At 42.6% G+C, this 18,827-nt stretch overlaps 1 protein-coding gene across 19 annotated transcripts in view; it reads right to left on the bottom strand.

Moving 5' to 3' along the window:
* ATXN2 (ataxin 2) overlaps window positions 1-16,457 on the bottom strand; it is a 136,998-nt gene extending 120,541 nt beyond the window's left edge. For 13 of the 19 annotated variants that reach the window (XR_002648000.3, XR_002647999.3, XR_016387479.1 and 10 more), the window contains exon 1: window positions 15,919-16,456. Coding sequence is in view for 11 of the 19 variants with exons in the window: in XM_022597870.3 (XP_022453578.1) it covers window positions 15,919-16,145 (227 nt within the window). In the remaining 8 variants the exon portion in view is untranslated. The other 6 variants (XR_016387481.1, XM_022597862.3, XM_022597873.3 and 3 more) reach the window with 3 other exon arrangements.
* Between the last annotated feature and the right edge of the window lie 2,370 nt (window positions 16,458-18,827).

Consider the following 18,827-nt stretch of genomic DNA (forward strand, 5'->3'; position numbering starts at 1 on the left):
TTTAAATGGAGGTCATGTTTTGAACAGTTGATGGAAAACATGACCGGAAAGATAAAATGGGGTTGGCAAATGTCCATGGTCCTGTGGCCTGTTTTTATATAGCTCAGAGCTAAGAATGCTTTTTACATTTAAAGAGTTGTTTTTTTTTAAATAGAAGAATATGCAAAAAAACTACATGTGGCCTGCAAGGCCTAAAAGATTTATTATTTGGCTCTTTACAGAAGACATCTGCCAACCCCTGGGTTAGATCATGGAAAGCCTTGAGAGTGAAAAGGACCTTAGGCTTGGGAATAGGATGATTTTTGAGCAGAGGGGTTACCCAAAAAAAGTAGAGTTTAAATCTAATAGCAAAAGGAAGGCTAGGTTAAACAGGTGGGCACAATTAATGTGTTGCAAAAGTTAAGAATAAAATGGGGACTTCCCTGGTGGCCCAGTGGGTGAGACTCTGCACTCCCAATGCAGGGGGACCAGGTACGATCCCTGGTCAGGGAACTAGATCCCACATGCCGCAACTAAGAGTCCACATGCTGCAACTAAGACCCAGCACAGCCAAAATAATAAATAAATAAATAAATATTTTAAAAAAACAAATAAAATGTATGATTGCCTAACATGATTGTTTGGCCCATAGAAATAACTGCAGCATAGCCAGGAACTTCCCTAAAGCCACAAAATATAGGAATCATTTCTTCAACTATTTAATCCCTTCTCTTTGGAGGACTAATGTGTGCTGCATAAGTCTTATTCAGTGTGTTTTTCTAGCCCCAGGGCTATATAGCCTCCAACTTGACTAAGAAAGGGAGAGTAGAGAAGTGGGTTCTAGCACTCTAATTCTCCTACAGAAACATCATTAAGTGGTGTTGGAATTCTTAGATCAAGCCAAAAATGCCTTCTTAACCTACAATATAGTATGCTACTCCTTAGTTCAAATTAATTATGCGTAACAACTATCTGATAAAATAGGTGCAGAAAACTAGCCACCATTTATAACACTGTTTACAAATTTTAAAATAAAAATCTTAAGCTTTTGGAACCAGATTCATTTATAAATAGAACTGCCAGGATTAAGGCATGGGTAGTGGAAGCCATTTTATGGCTCACAATAATGACTGAATTGTTTTCTTCATTGATTTTTATCTGCTTTAGTTTTGCCATAGAGCTTAACTAGAAGCAGTGGAGCACAGTTACTAAAAAGCAAAAGCTCTGAAGTCTTACAGGGTTAGAATCTCAGCTTCATCACTTCCTAGCCCTTTGACCCTGGGCAAGTTCCTTAATTTCTCTGAAGTGCCATTCCCTCATCTTTAAAATAGATATGGCACTACCAACCTGACAGGCTGGGCTGTTGTAAGGATTAAAGGATATATAAGTAATGCACTTGGCACAGTTCCTGAAACCTAACAGGCACAAAATAAATGGTAACCATCATTATATAAACAGAAAGCTCTCCATAAATTGTTTTCACATCATACATACATATCTAAACTTTTTTCTTCAGAAAAATGGCTTCTACTTGGCTCAGAAATGCTAGTTTTTTCTAACATGTTTTACACAGGAAAAAAGGTATTAGTAATAAATAAGAATTCTCATTTATTCTCTAACCTTTTAGATTGGGTTAAAACTAATGCAGACTTCCTATGTAACATTCACAGACTATGAATAACTAAATTCCTTATCTGTCACAAATGCAAGTTCCTCATTTTCTTTTCCACTTTTCATCCTAAGGAGCCTGTTGACTTACATTCCTTCACCCAGGGAAGCTAGTGACTCAGGTTTCTGGTCAATTAAAGTAAAAAACTAATTGTAACATTCCTTAAATCCATCACCAGTTTTCTTCTGTTCTCACTTGCATACACCTTTTCAGAGATCCTAAATACAACAATAGTAAGTCATTCCATCTCTGCCACTTTCTAGCTGAGTAACGTTAAAACAGGTCACTTATCGTCTCTGGGCCTTAGCTCCCTCATGGGTAAAACGGGATGGGGCAACAGATTATCTAACAGGACTGTGTGATAATCAAATGAGAAAGAATGTATATATATTATATATATGTAAAATGTATGTATATGCCCTAGCAGAACAAGCTCATGGTGGGTCCACTCAAATACAGTTTTCCCTCTCCCTTTCAATTATGACCCTAGTCAGCTTTCACAAGCTTAGACCAGGAGGCTTCTCTAACATACTGACTTCTATGACTAGTGAGTAGCTATCCCAAAAGCACTGAAAGGAATAAGAACCTTAGCAACATACTAGACTACTCTCATAAGAGGACCTATCTTCTGATAAAGCAGTAAGTTTTCTCCCTTCATCTAAAAGATTTGCCATATTGTGTAAGATAGAAGCATGCTAAGCGTTAGTAATAAGGGGAAGCAAAGGTGTGAACTTTCTGCCCTGTCTCCCCTACTAGTACATAAGCTCCAGGAAGGGAGAGACCTCATCTGGCTTGTTCACCACTGTGTCCCCAGAGCCTGGCAAACAGGAGGTACTCAAAAAGTTTAACTATGGTATGCCTATAAAATAAATGCCATGTTCCATTTGAGATGACAACTTTTCCTTGGCAGGGTAAACTCGTCTGCTTAATAATGAGACCAGTGCTCATGCAGTTAATAAAAAATTTACCACTTACTAAGTATACAAAGTGGTACAAAGCACTCGTCCCTATCCTCAAGATGTTCTAAATCTAGAAGGCAGGCAATGCAAATACAGAAGCTCCTTTACTTTCAAACAAGTTAGACCCCAAATACTGATAGTTTCTCATCACCAAAGATGATAAACAAATGGCAAACAAGCACATGAAAAGATGTTCAATATCATTAGACATAAGGAAATGCAGATTCAAACCACAATGAAATACCACTGCACAGTCACTAGAACGGCTGAAATTAAAAACTAGCATACTAAGTGTTGCCAAGAAATTAGAGCAATTAGAAATCAGTTACTTTAGCAAAGTTTCGCAATTATTTTTAAATTTAAATAAACATTTGCCATACAACATAGCAATTCCATTTCTAGGTATTTAATCAAGAGAAATGAAATTGTTATGACCACACAAAACCTGTACATCAATATTCACAGCATTATTCATAATAGCCCAAAACTGCTAACAACTTAAAAGTGCATCACTTGATAAACAAACATTGTACACGCACACAATGGAATACTACTCAGCAAGAAAAAAAGAAGATACTGTTAACATGCAGTAACATGAATGAATCTCAAAGCATTATGTTACATGAGAGAAGCCAAACACAAAAGGCTGTATACTGTATAATATCATGTATATGACATTCTAGAAAAGACAAAACTATAATGTTAGGAAACAGATCGGTGATTACCAGGTTTGGAGAAAGGGGACTGACTGAAAAGAGGCACAAGGAAAATTTATGGGATGATACTCTGATTGTGGTGGTGATATAAGACTGTACGTTTTTCAAAACTCAAGAACTATACACTAAAAAGGGTGAACTTTACTTTTTGTAAATTATATTTCAATACGTCTAATTAAAATACAATCTATCACAGTAACTGTCTAGCAATTTAAGCTAAATCACGGCACACTGAACAATGAAATTTTTAAAGTTTCCTCTGTACATCCATGTGATCCTAAGTCCAAAATGGACAGGAGGATGTTTGAACGCTTATAGACCCAATATATGAACATTCTATTTGGCATCTTCTCCCAAAAGACAACCTCTTAATAATCTTTTCCAATGTCACTGGAGATTCCTTAGACTCTTTATTCAAAGTACTCTGAACCCGTAGCACTGTTTGTAGGTCTTGACAAAAATTTCAGTAATAGCATTTTAACTACTTTAGCCTTCTCCCAAATTAACACCACTAGCTGCAACTTCCAAGTTTTTCCATTTCATCCACTAATTCTCCTTATCTTTTGTTGATTATTACTGACTAAATATGCATGGTACTTTTTGCTCTCTGTCCTTCAGAATAATTCATCCCATCCCAAGCCATCATTTTCCTACTACTTATAATTTTTAAAAATCTCTCATTTCTACCATAATTAAGTTGTTTCTTCTGACTGGCACTATCAGTACTCACTGATGCTGCACTTTTTGAAAATGACAGCTTTAACAACGATAAACTAAACTCAAACACAGTAAACACATAGAGAATTTTAAAATGACAAGAATGGTTGACTGCAAAATGACCATAAACCACCCCAAAAAAGGAAAAAACAAAAAAAAGGCCATCTGTCGGTGGGATGAACCCACTTTTGATCTGTGGTGTAGCTCTACTCCTAATCTCAGAGTTCATCCTGAGAAAGTTTGTAAGTGGAGGAGCTGCTGCACTTAAATGCAAGACACTGTACATTGGAGGGACTTCCCTGGTGGCGCAGTGGTTAAGAATTCTCCTGCCTAATGCAGGGGACATGGGTTCGAACCCTGGTCCGGGAAGATCCCACATGCCACGGAGCATCTAAGCCAGTACGCCACAACTACTGAGCCTGCGCTCTAGAGCCCGTGAGCCACAACTACTGAAGCCCATGCACCTAGAGGCCGTGCTCTGCAACAAGAGAAGCCACCGCAATAAGAAGCCCTGCACTGCAACGAAGAATAGCCCCCGCTCACAGCAACTAGAGAAAGCCCGCGTGCAGCAACAAAAACCCAACGCAGCCAAAATAAATAATAAATAATAAATTTATGGGGGAAAAAACACACTGTACATTGAATGCCACAGGAATGATACTTGCCAAAAATCACAGGGGCACAGGAAGAATCCCATTTTCCTAGGGTAAATATGGTGAGGGACTGTGTAAGAAAAGATCTGTGCTAAGCCTTCAAAAACCTATGCTTAAGAGGACAAGATGACTAGATTGACATAATTTGATTTATTCTGGAGAATACAGTATATGCACAGTCTGTGGAGCGACTTGACTAAAACTATTCATGAATAGTCTCGATTTGATTCAGCTAGTAATGAAAGCCACTAAAAGTTTCTTAATAGAAACAGTACACAATGAAAGATGTTTGGGGGAGATTTTTTTTTTGCCAGGGGCGGGGTGGAGGGGACGATTTTTATGGCTATAGAGTATATAGGAAGTGTCTAGGCATAAAGAGACCAATCAGAAAGTCTGCTAAGCTACAGTCAGCAAATCCCTCCGGTGCCCATGATAAAGACTCAACCCACCCCCTTCTCTATCTACATCTCTTCTCTAAAGCCAGACGAAATCTCAGAATCCTCCAAACAACATGAAATCTCAGAATCCTTCAAACAACACAACAATCAATCATAATTACCAGATAAAGTGAAACCTATTTGCCAGCTAGGTTAAAGATTAAGAAAGGACAGTCACAGAGGAAAGGAATGCCTGGTAGAAACAGAGGAACTTCATTTTGGATTCAAGTTCCTAAGTTAAAAGGACTAAAGAGACACTCTTCCACTTAAATGTGACAGAAAACAAAAAATAGCAGAGTAGGGGACTTCCCTAGTGGCACAGTGGTTAGGAACCTGCCTGCCAATGCAGGGGACATGGGTTCGAGCCCTGGTCCAGGAAGATCCCACATGCCGCGGAACGGCTAGGCCCATGCGCCACAGCTACTGAGCCTGTGCTCTGGAGCCCATGAGACACAACTACTGAGCCTGAATGCCGCAACTACTGAGCCCTCATGCCATAACTACTGAAGCCCGAGTGCCTAGAGCCCGTGCTCCACAACAAGAGAACCACTGCAGTAAGAAGACCGCGCACTGCAACTAGGAGTGTCCCCAGCTCACCGCAACTACAGAAAGCCCGCGTGCAGCAATGAAGACCCAACACAGCCAAAAATAAATAATAAATAAATTTAAAAAAATAGCACAGTAGACCCTTTGCTAATTGAAATACTTAGAAAATTTTTTTCTGGACAGGTGGATCTTTTCTTAGATTACTAAATAAGTATCAAATTTTGAAAATAAGTCTTAAGAAACATATTACAAAGAAGAGGGAACAAGATTCCAAAGCCAGCTATGCAGCCAATGATGATGGGAGAACTTTGGCAAATAATCTCTGTGGCCTTAGTTTCCTCATCAGTAAAGAGAATGAGAAGTAAATACTCACCAGAGCCACCTCCAACTCCAGATCTGTATAATTCTAAAACACTGAGGGAATTCCCTGGCGGTCCAGTGGTTACGACTGCGTGCTTTCACCGCCAAGGGCCCAGGCTCGATCCCTGGTCAGAGAACTAAGATCCTGCAAGCCGCGTGGCGTGCCAAAACAAATAAAATACTCAGAGCTTAATATGTGTCAAGAATGACATGTAATAAAAATTTAGTATCTCACTTTTTAAAGAAGGTATTATTTCCCCCTTTTAATAGGTACAGAAACTGAGCCTGAGAGTAACCTGCCCATTCATTCACTCAAACATCTGACCACTTACTAAGTGCCAAGCACTGTTCCAGGAGACTGGGATACAATAGTGAACAAAATGAAGTTCCTGCCCTCACAGAGCTTAAATTTTAGTCACCAGGGGGTGAATCCCAATTCTAGCCCAGACTGGGGTTACCAGATAAAGGACACCCAGTCAAATTTGAAATTCAGATAAATGATAATTTTGTTCCATGCAATTTGGGACCTATTTATACCAAAAAATCAGTCGTCGTTTATCAGAAATGCAAGTTGGGGAGAGGGGGGAATAAATTACGAGTTTTAAACTATATACACTATTATATATAAAATAGATAACCAAAAAGGACCAACTGTACAGCACAGGGAACTATACTCAATATTCTATAATAACCTATAAGGGAAAAGAATCTGAAAAAGAATATATACGTCTGAATCACTGTGCCATACACCCGAAACTAACACAACATTGTAAATCAACTATACTTAAAAAATAAAATAAAAAAAAATTCAAGTTTAACTGGGCATCCTGTATTTTTATTTGCTAAATCTGGCAACCCTAGAGTAGAAAAAAACTCCAAAACCCTTCCTCAATCCTTTTACTGCATCTCGGTGCCTCTAAATCAGTGACTTTGACTACACCAATGAAAAATTACAGTTTTAATTGCAACACAGTATATATACATTACAGAAGTTCCTTAAAACAATTCTTACCCTTAAAATGCAATGCACTGTAATATCTTCTATTTTTTTCATTTTTTCTAAAAATGCTTGTCATGACCCACTAAAGTGATTTTACAATCTACTAAGGGGTCATCACCTAACCTTTGAGAAATTACTTCTTTGAAAGATATGAAAAACAATTTAACCATGTCTTATGAGTCACCATTATGAGCACATCAATTAAACATATTATGCCATAAAATAGTAATGCCTCTGGGGTCTACTAAGGCATGGAGCTATACACTTATAGCCCTTGATGGTAAATTTTTGAGCTCTTGTGTGTTTTTTTATAATTTTCCCATCTCTTAACCTTCTATCATACTATTATTACTTCTCATCGCTACCAGTGTGTTTGCCCCTGAAAGTTTTACCTACTTGCTGGCAATCTGTAAATCAAAAAAGCAAGCTAAGCAGAATCACATATAAAGTGAAAAAAAGGCCCAAAAGCGCTCACCTTTCTGTAATCTGCACAAGCTTCAACCTTAAGTTTTTTCTCTACCTGATTTTCAAATGCGTTTCAGGATTGAAAAAGAGGTAACTACACAAGGTCCACAAGAAATGTTTATGAGTCCCAAAAGAAGAATGCACGATTTGATTCAAAACCAGCCTTTTCTTTCTTTAAAACTAAAACTGGGACTTCCCTTGTGGTCCAGTGGCTAAGACTCCGCACTCCCAGTGCTGGGGGCCCAGGTTCCATCCCTGGTCAGGGAACTAGATCCCACATGCATGTCGCAACTAAAGATCCCATATGCCACAATGAAGATCCTGCGTGCCACAACTAAGACCCGGCAGAGCCAAATAAGTAAATAAACTTTTAAAAATAAATAAATAAAATTTAAAAATAAATAAAAATAAAACTATAATCAAGATACTCTATTTACAACAATTACTGCTAAGAGTATCTTTTAACATATGACTTATAAAAAGCAATATGAACATAAAGTGGCAATCAAAAATATTTGACTCTGACAACCTGTTAAAGTCTCTCAAGGTAATATTTTTAAGAGGACAACATTCTAAAGTTCTGAAACTTTTTTTTTTTTTTTTGCGATACGTGGGCCTCTCACTGTTGCAGCCTCTCCCGTTGCGGAGCACAGGCTCCGGACGCGCAGGCTCAGCGGCCATGGCTCACGGGCCTAGCTGCTCCGCGGCATGTGGGATCTTCCCGGACCGGGGCACGAACCCGTGTCCCCTACATCGGCAGGCGGACTCTCAACCACTGCGCCACCAGGGAAGCCCCCAGTTCTGAAACTCTTAATAAAAATAAGCCACATACCACAAACTGGTGAGAATTACAAAGACTCCATTACAGCATGCCATTTTATCCAGTTCCCAAAATGCATTTAGCTACTAATCATGGCATGAAATTGTTATTGTATGGCCACTTGACTAAATTTCAAGGCTTAAAGTACAAGCAATCTACGTAAGTATTATTTTAAATTAAAGGGAATTTCAAATTTTCACATGAATACAACTGCAAATAATTTTTAGCAAATAAAACCTAAGGTTAATAGTTGTGGCAAATTTTCATAAACCCCCCAGATCCACAATACTAAACAATTACAACTAACAAAACCAAGGACTTCACATTTAAGTAGATTTCACACCACATATGTACAAAATTATATATATATTTTTAAAAGGAACTAGACCTTCTATTTTATCCAGCCGAATTCAAGGTTACAAAAGCTATCCTGAAGGGCAAGGACTGTCTGTGGCTGTGTCTTCTTTAAAATACAAAGCATGATCTATTTATTTATTTATTTGGCTGCACTGGGTTTTAGTTGCCATGCGCACGTGGGACCTAGTTCCCTGACCAGGGATCGAACCCGGGCGCCAGGCATTGGGAGCTCGGGGCCTTAGCCACTGGACTACCGGGGAAGTCCCACACAGTACGATCTTGTTTATCTCTGTGTTTATTTAATGGGAAGGATGTAACAAAATTCTACAAATACGTTGCTTTGAGCAAATCCCCTCACCTCTCAAAGCTTAAAATTTTTTCCCTTCTATTTTAAGACTTTGTTATTTTGTTATGCTCTAAAATTCTACAGTTTTAGGGAAAAAATAAATCTTTAAAAAGAAAATATATACTCTTGAATCCAAAACAGTAGGCACCATATGATCTCATTTTCAGAGTCTGAAAAATTGTTCACCAAATTTCTAACAGTGGTTACCTCAAAGGAAAGACTGTGGGAGATTTTAATTTTAAAGGAGTTTGGGCTTTTTTTTTTTTAAATTCTGTGCACTCTTCTACATTAAATATTTAAAGCATACTGTTTTTCAAATTATAAAAGACAGAACTTTCAAATACAAATGAGGTAATACTTATACAAAGACTTTCTCAATTTATTAATCTGAAGAAAGAATCTGTTTTGGACACTGGTTTAAGTACAGCTCTTATCTCTATTATAAGATAAGCAGTGTGGACCACATTCTGTACATGTCTGTATGCCCCAAAGTGTTAAGTTTCATACACACACACACACACACACACACATAAAAGAAATTGGTTTTGAGTAGAAAAGTATACTTTAAAGATATAAAAAACACATTAAGATATAGGTCAGGGGCTTCCCTGGTGGCACAGTGGTTGAGAATCTGCCTGCTAATGCAGGGGACACAGGTTCGAGCCCTGGTCTGGGAAGATCCCACATGCCATGGAGCAACTATGCCCGTGAGCCACAACTGCTGAGCCTGTGCGTCTGGAGCCTGTGCTCCGCAACAAGAGAGGCCACGATAATGAGAGGCCCACGCACCGCGATGAGGAGTGGCCCCTGCTTGCCACAACTAGAGAAAGCCCTCGCACAGAAACGAAGACCCAACACAGCAAAAATAAATAAATTAAACTCCTACCCCCAACATCTTCTAAAAAAAAAAAAAAAAAATCTGCCTAAGATATAGGTCAACCTGTTTCTAATCATGAGTAATGTTAGTAAAGTTATGGGATCAAAAGTGTCTACATTACAAATTCTAGATTTACGTGCTGCAATCTTTCAAAAGCTTGATACCAGCTTCATATTTACTGATGAGTAAATTTTCTGACGAACACTCTCCGCCCCCCCCCCGCTTTTTTTAAAGACTAGTCCTTTGTTTTATTAATTACTTAATGAATTTTTGCTGTGTTGGGTCTTCGTTTCTGTGCGAGGGCTTTCTCTAGTTGTGACAAGCGGGGGCCACTCTTCATCGCGGTGTGCGGGCCTCTCACTATCACGGCTTCTCTTGTTGCGGAGCACAGGCTCCAGACGCGCAGGCTCAGCAGTTGTGGCTCACGGGCCTAGTTGCTCAGCGGCATGTGGGATCCTCCCAGACCAGGGCTCGAACCCGTGTCCCCTGCATTAGCAGGCAGATTCTCAACCACTGCACCACAAGGGAAGCCCCCCCCCCCGCTTTTTTCCCCTTTTGGCCACCCCACAGCATGCAGGATCCTAGTGCCCCAACCAGGGATAGAACTCGTGCCCCCTGCGCTGGAAGCACAGTCTTGGCCACTGGACTGCTAGGGAAGTCCCAACACATCCTTATTTTTGAAATCTAACATCTAAGGAGGTAAAAAGACCTCAAGAGGAAAGAGCAATCTACTTTTATTTTAATGACACTCTTGCTAAAATATATGGACCTCTTAAATCTTGGTATGGTTAACACTCACAGATGACCCAGATAGGCTAAAAAAAAAAAAAAAGGCAAGTACTTTCAATTAAAAAAATACAGTAGCAGGTAGGCCTGTTAGTAAACTGTATCTCCACTGAAGTCACAATCATTTGAAATAGCTACAAAGAGAGAGTTTTGTTTAGGCTTAACTCTTTAAAATGATATCAAAATACTATTATTATCTAGCCAAAATAGAAAATTACAATTCTAGGGAAAAAATCTTATAAAAACTTAAAATCCTTTTCAAGGTAAACACTTTGCAATGGTGAAAATAAGTACTAACACAGCTGTATCTATTTAGACAAAAAACTCCTTAAAGCTGAAACATATGGCTATTAAATAGCTATAGTTAACATCCCCTGTGTAAAAGTATAGAAACACAGAAAATGCAAGTTTACATTTAACCAAAAAAGAAACACCATGACTGATACCATGCAATGCGCTGACTTTTCAAAATGCAAAATCTTTAAGCAACTATAGGCTTACTTTTACCTTTGTCAAAGATAAGCTATTTGTTGCAGGTTTTTGCCCAATCTTAAACAGTGTATTTTTGCTGTACACCTGAAACTAACACAACATTGTAAATCAACTATATTCCAATAAAATTTTTTAAGTATATTTTCTTTAGGTACTTGGGATGAAAATTAAACTGATTAGGTAAAATTAAAAAGCCCAGTAGAAACACAAAAAGGTACCTCTTTTAACAGCCATCTACAGTTTACCTGTGGATTAATTTATTAATCCACATAAAAGAATGAATTAGCAAGGGATGATGCAGTTCAAACCTTATAAATTACAACTGGGGCCATATGATTAATTAATTTAGGTTAAAAGCAAATGGCTAACTACCTCACGTTCAAAATTTTGCTCAAATGTTACCTCTTCAAGAGGCCTCCGCTAACCCATTTAAAACTGCAACCCACTCCCTTCCCCCACACTCCCATATCATATCTTTAATCTGCTCTCCTCTAATCCTATGGCTCTTAACTAATATATACAGTTTGCTAATTTAATGTCTCATTTATTGTCTGGTTCCTCACACCGGAATGTAAACGACTGGAGGGCAGCTATCTTTCCTTTTATTCATTAATATATCCCAAGCACCTACCTCTCCATTGTACACAGATTTTCAATACATTTATGTATTGAATGAATGTAGTTTTTTTAGGCTCTTCTATAAGAAACTTAATTTAAAGAGACAAAAATCTCACCAATATTTAAATGGAAGCATGATGAACAATTACAATGAACTGCAGCATAATTTCTAAGTTGCAATGCCTTAAGAGAAAGAAGCAGTGAAAGTACTAAGCTGAAAATTACTAAGAAAGTTTTCATTCACACTTAATCCTGTATCCAAAGAAATTCTAATACTGTATTATTTTAGGGTCTGGAATACAGTAAAAGGATTATAAACCTGTATCTACATCTATCTATCTATGGATACATACACATGCAACACATATATTTTAACAGGGAAGGGAACATGGAAAAGAAAGAGATACGGCTTAACCAGTGATAATTCCCAATAGTGCTATGAAATTACAAAAAAAGGTACTAAAAAATTTCATCTTATACTAGCAGCTAATAAAAAATACTTTTAGATGAACGAGGAAGGTTAACCAAAAACAAAGTTTCAGAATAAGTTCCTCAGGATTGTCATTCCTCTACGTAGCAGAAGTATCAGCACAATAGATATACCATGTATCCTCATTAATATTAACAGTTACAATTTTCAAACCACCTTCACATTCATTAATTAAATCCTCAGAGAAACCGAAGTGAAAGATAAACAGGTAACTAATAAAAGCACTTAATTATGTATGCACTTGACAGTAAATGCAACTTTTCCCTTCAAAACCCCCCAAAGTGTTCGACAAACTACAAAAAACCGTTCTATAAAAGAACCACCTTTTCAGCACCGGAAACTAACACAAGTCTCCTGAAGAGTATTATGGCACAGCTAGCAAGAGCCATAAAAAACTTGAAGACCTCTGACCTAGTAAAACCACTCCTGGGAACTTTCTCTAAGGAAATAATTAGACTGAAGCAAAATGCTCTTAGTATAAAGATGTTTACTGCACCACCATCTATAATAGCAAAAATGTGGAAACCCAAATCCCCACAATAGAATGGCTAAGCAGAAACTTTAAAAAGAAAATTTATAATGCAGTGCTAAGAAGAAAAAAGCTGAACACAAAATAACATACACAATCACTAAAGCCACATAAAAATCAAAGCGGCAAAAATAAGAATTGGATTAAGGTAAAATTACGTTCACACTTTAACACTGTGTTTACATTAATCTAAGAGAAAACAGCCACCTTCTAAAGCGTATGACAATTAAAGACAATAAATTTTTGAAAGCCATGAAAATCCAGTTTACAACAAAAAAATTCGAATATGAAATGCTGTATTATTTAAAGCAGACATGTGAGTTTCTAGACTTTCAAGAATATTTTGCTGTCTATAAACATGGCAAACCCAATGCTGCATTTTTTTAATTCACCTTTGGTCCCAGAAACACATTTGAACTGCTGATACACACAAGCATACGTGAAGAAACTCTAGAAACTGTAATTGGTTTATAAAGAACCCAGTAACAGTGATTCAAAATGGAAAGGAATTCCACAAGTACATTAACTAAAGAACGTGTACAAGAACAAAATTTCACACTATATGAATCCAATACATTAAACGAAACTTCACATATTCATCAAAAAGAATAAGGGCTACATACAATTTATGACTCAAAGAAAAGAACTTAAAGCAAGCAAGAATCTAAATTAATCTTAAATGTTTGTGAAGTCTCAAGAAACAAAAAAGATCTGTGGTATTAAAACATTCCAAATATTTTTGATCACTCAAGCCACTCTGAACAAATTCTCTAATTTTTAAGCCTAAGGAAAACTGATGCAATCTAAAAACCTTAGTTTTCATTTTTAATTATTTAAACAATTTGAATATATCTGCCAGATTTCTATCTGATCCCAAAAAGGAAAAAACAGTGCATCCTTCTTTATAAAAATTATACTTAAATTTTTTCCAGAATTTTTTTTTTACTATGGATGCCACTGGAAAACGGGAACTGAAGTTACAGAATTGTATGTGGACAGAGCTGGGAAAATAAGCACTTCATTTTAACTAGTTTTGATAGGTAGCAACTGTAGATGCTTCAAAGGCAAAACTGGGAGTGGGGGGCGGGGGTGGGTGGGTAGGGTAGAAGTCAAGAAAAAACCAGTGTTCCTGACTGTCCCACACTGAAGGCAGAACTCCTTAAAAAACCAGCTCTGGGGCCTTCCTGGTGGCCCAGTGGTTAAGAATCTCCCTGCCAATGCAGGGGACACGGGTTCGAGCCCTGGTCGGGGAACTAAGATGCCACATGCCGCGGAGCAACTAAGCCCGTGCGCCACAACTACTGAGCCTGCGCTCTAGAGCCCACGCGCGTGCCACAACTACTGAAGCCCGTGAGCCTAGAGCCCGTGCCCCGCAACAAGCCACCGCAATGGGAAGCCCGGCACCGCAAGGAAGAGTAGCTCCCGCTCACCGCAACTAGAGAAAGCCCGTGCCTGCGCGCTGCAAAAATAAAATTTTTAAATTTATTAAAAAAAAAATCAGCTCTGAATCATCTTGATGGATAAGTTATCCTGCCATAAATGATAATTCTTTGGAAATGGATTGCTAAAAACCTGTTTTCAAAAAGAAAACTGAAAAAAAAAGAAGAAAAAGAGAAAACTCTGCATCAAAAAATACCCTTATCCCACCACCTGCTAAAGCCAGGTCTACTTGAGGACTCTCATCACCGAGCCTGCCAACCCCGTCTAGGCCTAAGGGGAGGCACGGTAGTGCCGGCAACACGGATGGGCTCGGGGCACAGGGGACGTGGACTGGCCTGCCCTTGGTGATCTCTGGCGGCAATCCCCAAGTTAAGGGCACTGGCCACAATGGAACGCAATCTATTGACATTTGCTGCCCCGTCTGAACACTAAGCATTTTCTTAGTTCGCGAAATGCGAACTGACAACCCCCCCCCCCCACGCACCCGGCACCAGGCCTCCAGAGCCAGACCCGGTCGGCTGAGGCGACGTGAGCCCCCAGTCTGTACCACAAACCTGGGTCAAAGTGAAGTGGGGGAGGCGACGCAAGTAAACACCGCATTTCTGCCTTCCGAAACCCCACCGTGCCTCCTGCTGACATCCCTCTCTGGAAATTTATAAATCGGGGCAAGGACTGGGAAAAAACACACAGCGTGCCCGCCCCCTGCCGCCAACGCCCGCTACGTCCCCGGTCCGGCCCGAGCTGCCGCGCCTGGGGCCGGCCTTCGCCCACCACTATTCAAAGGCGCCTTCTCCTCCGCGGCCTCGGAACAGCAATGCGGCTCGGCCGCCACCCGCGCCAGAGAGGCCTTGCGGGGGAAGGAGGGAGGCCGGGAGGGGGTCGGGCACTCCCCCATCCCTTCCGCACGTGGGGGAGGGCGGAACGCTGCGGGAAGCCGCACAGAGCCCCACGATTCCCGCGGAGCTCTGGAGCCCCCGCCGCCGCCTCAGACTTAAATGGGAAGGGCTGCGGGGGTCACTGCCCACCCACCTCCACCCGGTCCTTCGATCTCTCCCTGGGCAGAGAAGGGCGTGGGTAAGGAGACTGCACAGACCCTCATGACTCCAGCTGAGGCTGTGGCTGCCCCTTTAACAGGCGGGGGGGGGAGACACTGCCCTAACTTTCCCCCCCTCCCTCGTTATTCCCAAACGGGGGAGTTGGCAAGTTTCGGGAGACAACCTAAACCTAAAGACCCTTCCACGTTAATATTTAAAGGAGGTGGGAGCGCTGCCCAAGCATCCCCCTCACTGGGGGCAGAGGAGCCTTAAAAAACGTGATCGAGGGCTGACAATCGCCGAGACCTGTGAAGCCTCCCGAACACTTAAATGGAGAGGGGGAGGCTGCCGAGTCCTTCCATCTTGACCGTTTGAGAGAGGGGGTGGGGATGTTGCAGGAGGATGGACACCGCCTGACATTCCCAGAGGGATTCCGCGGCGCCCCCTCACCCTACCGCACCAGGCTCTAGACAGGAGCGCCACCCCCACTGAAGGCCCCCAGCCCACCCCGCCCCCCCAGCCCAGGCAGTCACGGGGCGGGGACCGCGGTGCGGGCCGCGGGGGAGGGGACGCGAGGCCCGGGCTGGTCCAGGCCCCTAAGCGTAGGGGGCAGGGGCGCGACACCCACCTGCCCAGGCCCGGCCGCCCGCCGCCTGCGCTCGCCGCCGCCACCGAGGAAGAAGAGGAGGAGGAGGAGGAGGAGGAGGAAGCCGCGGCCGAGGACGACGAGACTGAGGAAGAGGACGGCGACGGCGCGGCGGCGGGCGACGTGAGAAGGCCGCCGCCGCCGCCAGGCTTGCGGGCATTGGCGGCCGCGGGCTGCTGCTGCTGCTGCTGCTGGGGCTTCAGCGACATGGTGAGGGGCCCATACACCGGCCCGCACGCCGGGCGGGGACAGCCGGGAGCCGGGCGCGCCGAAGAGACGCCGGAGCGCGGCGGGGACGCGCGGGCGCCGAGCGGGGAGGCGCGGGTAGGCGCGGCGGGGGGGGCACCCGGGCCGGCGAGGGGGAGAAGGAGGACGACGAAGGGGCGGGGAGGCCCGCCGAAACCGAGGAGCCGCCGGGAGCCGGGCCGGGGCGCGCCACCGCTGTTGCCGTTGCTACCAAAACAGTCTGAGGCGGAGGGAGGCGAGCGTTGCCCGGAGGGAGGGGGGCCGGGGCCGGGCGGGGGAGGGGCGGCGGAGGGATACGGTGTCGGAGCCCGCCGCCGCTGCCGCCGCCGCCCCGCCGCGCCGGCCGCGGGAGCGAGCGCCGCCCGGGCCACCTGGCCGCAGCGAAGCGACGAGGCTCGATGGCCGCCGCGGGGCCCCGAGGAGCTGCGGCCGCCGAGCGCATCGGGGGTCGGGCACACAGAGGTGCCGCGTGGCGACGCCGGATGGGCGCGGAGGTGCGGAATGGGGACTCTTTACCGGAAGTCGGAAGGGTCGGGCGGAAGCAGAACGTGAGGCGGCCCGGGGCAGGGAGGGACACGTGAGGAGCGGGCGCCGCGCAGGGCCGCGTTCGCTGGGGTCGGGTGAGGGCCCGGCGCCGGCCGGCCCTGCCCGGATCCGCCCTCTTCGAGGCGGGTCTGCTCTTCGGAGAGGGAGTGTCTATGTTCGCCTGCAGGGCCGGCCTAGTGTAGAGAACCCAAACGCAGTGGTTCTGGGCGCCCCTCACCCGCGCAGCGTTCACCGTTCTCAAGCTGCTAGGAGAATCCGTGTTTGCCCCACCTGATGCAACTTCGAAAATGGACTGCAAGTGTCTTCAGGGCGGAGACTGTCTTGCTACATATAAAGCACCTGGAACACAAGCCTCCCATAGTTTTCTTTGTATCCCCGGCACCTGGCACACAGTAGGCTCTCACTGTGTCAGCCGGGTGTCAAAGACAGTCCGTCCTGTCTTCCCTTGCCAAGACCAACAGGGTAGGAATCGAACAACCTCCCGGGGCCACCCACATCTGATTACCTTTTCCCCGCTTTTCCAACCCCGGCACCACTGACCAGAAAACTCTTTTGGGTATCTGACCTTCATTTGAACCCATGTTCCTTCACTTTGAACTTCTTTTTCCTCCTTCACGAGACTCAAAAAGAAGTGTACATGATTGGTAGAGCTATTGGTAATGGGGTTTCCTTCGGTGGAGACAGATCTCACAAGAATGTGCGAACTTTAGACCTTGGCCCCTTTAGAAGTTTTACTTTAACTTAGCTTGGTAGCCAGCACAGTAATCCGTGTTTCTTTTCTTTCTTTCTTTCTTTTTCTTTTTTTACTGTGTTGCAATTAAATTGGAAGCGATTAGGTAACTTTTGTTTCCCTTGGTGAAGAATCTAGTTTTTTAAAAAGTGAAATTACTTCAGGAAATGATAGGGAGGAAACACCAACATGTACCTCAGTCTCCCAGAACTATCAAATAAAGGTAAAGACATAGAGAAACTTAGAAAATGATTAAGCCATGAGCCTCCAGTAGCCAAATTGAAAATCTCCTAGATAGTTGGGCAAAAATGATTATCATATTCTGCAAACAGTTGAAAAGTGGGATATCAACTTTATCTTCCATCTGAGGTAGAAAGGAGGTTGAGGAGAGAAAGAGCATTCTTTTAAGCCAACAGTTGCAAACTCCTTGAAAAATTAACCCAAAGGAAACTGAGACTAAAAAACTGGATGAGGAAAAAAAAAAAATAGAAGGACCATAATAGAAATACAATCAACTTTCTCTCGTTTAATGATTTGACAGTTAGCCATATCTGGGACCAAGGTCCCAAAATTCAATGCTAGGACCAAATTCCACAGATAGAAGGAAAAAAGAAAGTGGAATAAGACCTGAAGCTGACATAGCTGAACTTGATTTCAATTATGCTGAGAAAGCTGAAGTTTTCACCTATTATTATTGAAACTATATTTTAACAGCTTTATTGAAATATATCTTACTATGAAATTCACCCATTTTGTGTACAATTCAGTGATTCTCCGTAAATTTGCATCACAACTAATTTCAGAACATCTCCATCACCCCAAAAGAATCATTTTTACCCATTTGCAGTTACTACCAGAACATCCTCAGCCCCAGCAGCCACTAATCTACCTGTCTCAGTGGATTTATCTGCTGTATACATTTCCTATAAATGGGATTTTACAGTGTGTTCTTTGCCTTCTTTCACTTGACATGTTTTTCAGGTTTATCCATGTCATAGCATGTATCACGGTTTCATTCCTTATTATCACTGAGTAGTATTCCATTGTATGGATATACTTGGATTCAACCAACCATGGATCGAAACAGAAATTTTTTTTAAAATTTTTATTTTATTTTTGGCTGCGTTGGGTCTTTGCTGCTGCGCGCGGGCTTTCTCTAGTTGCGGTGAGAGGGGGCTACTCTTCGTTGCGATGCGCAGGTTTCTCATTGCGGTGGCTTCTCTTGTTGCAGAGCACGGGCTCTAGGTGCACAGGCTCAGTAGTTACGGCGCACGGGCTTAGTTGTTCCGCGGCATGTGGGATCTTCCCGGACTAGGGCTCGACCCTGTGTCCCCTGCATTGGCAGGAGGATTCTTAACCACTGTGCCAC

Source organism: Delphinapterus leucas, chromosome 14 (genome assembly GCF_059928025.1).
Source record: "Delphinapterus leucas isolate spDelLeu-1000000601 "Yukka" chromosome 14, BTC_Dleu_Yukka2, whole genome shotgun sequence".
Classification (NCBI taxonomy): Eukaryota; Metazoa; Chordata; class Mammalia; order Artiodactyla; family Monodontidae; genus Delphinapterus; species Delphinapterus leucas.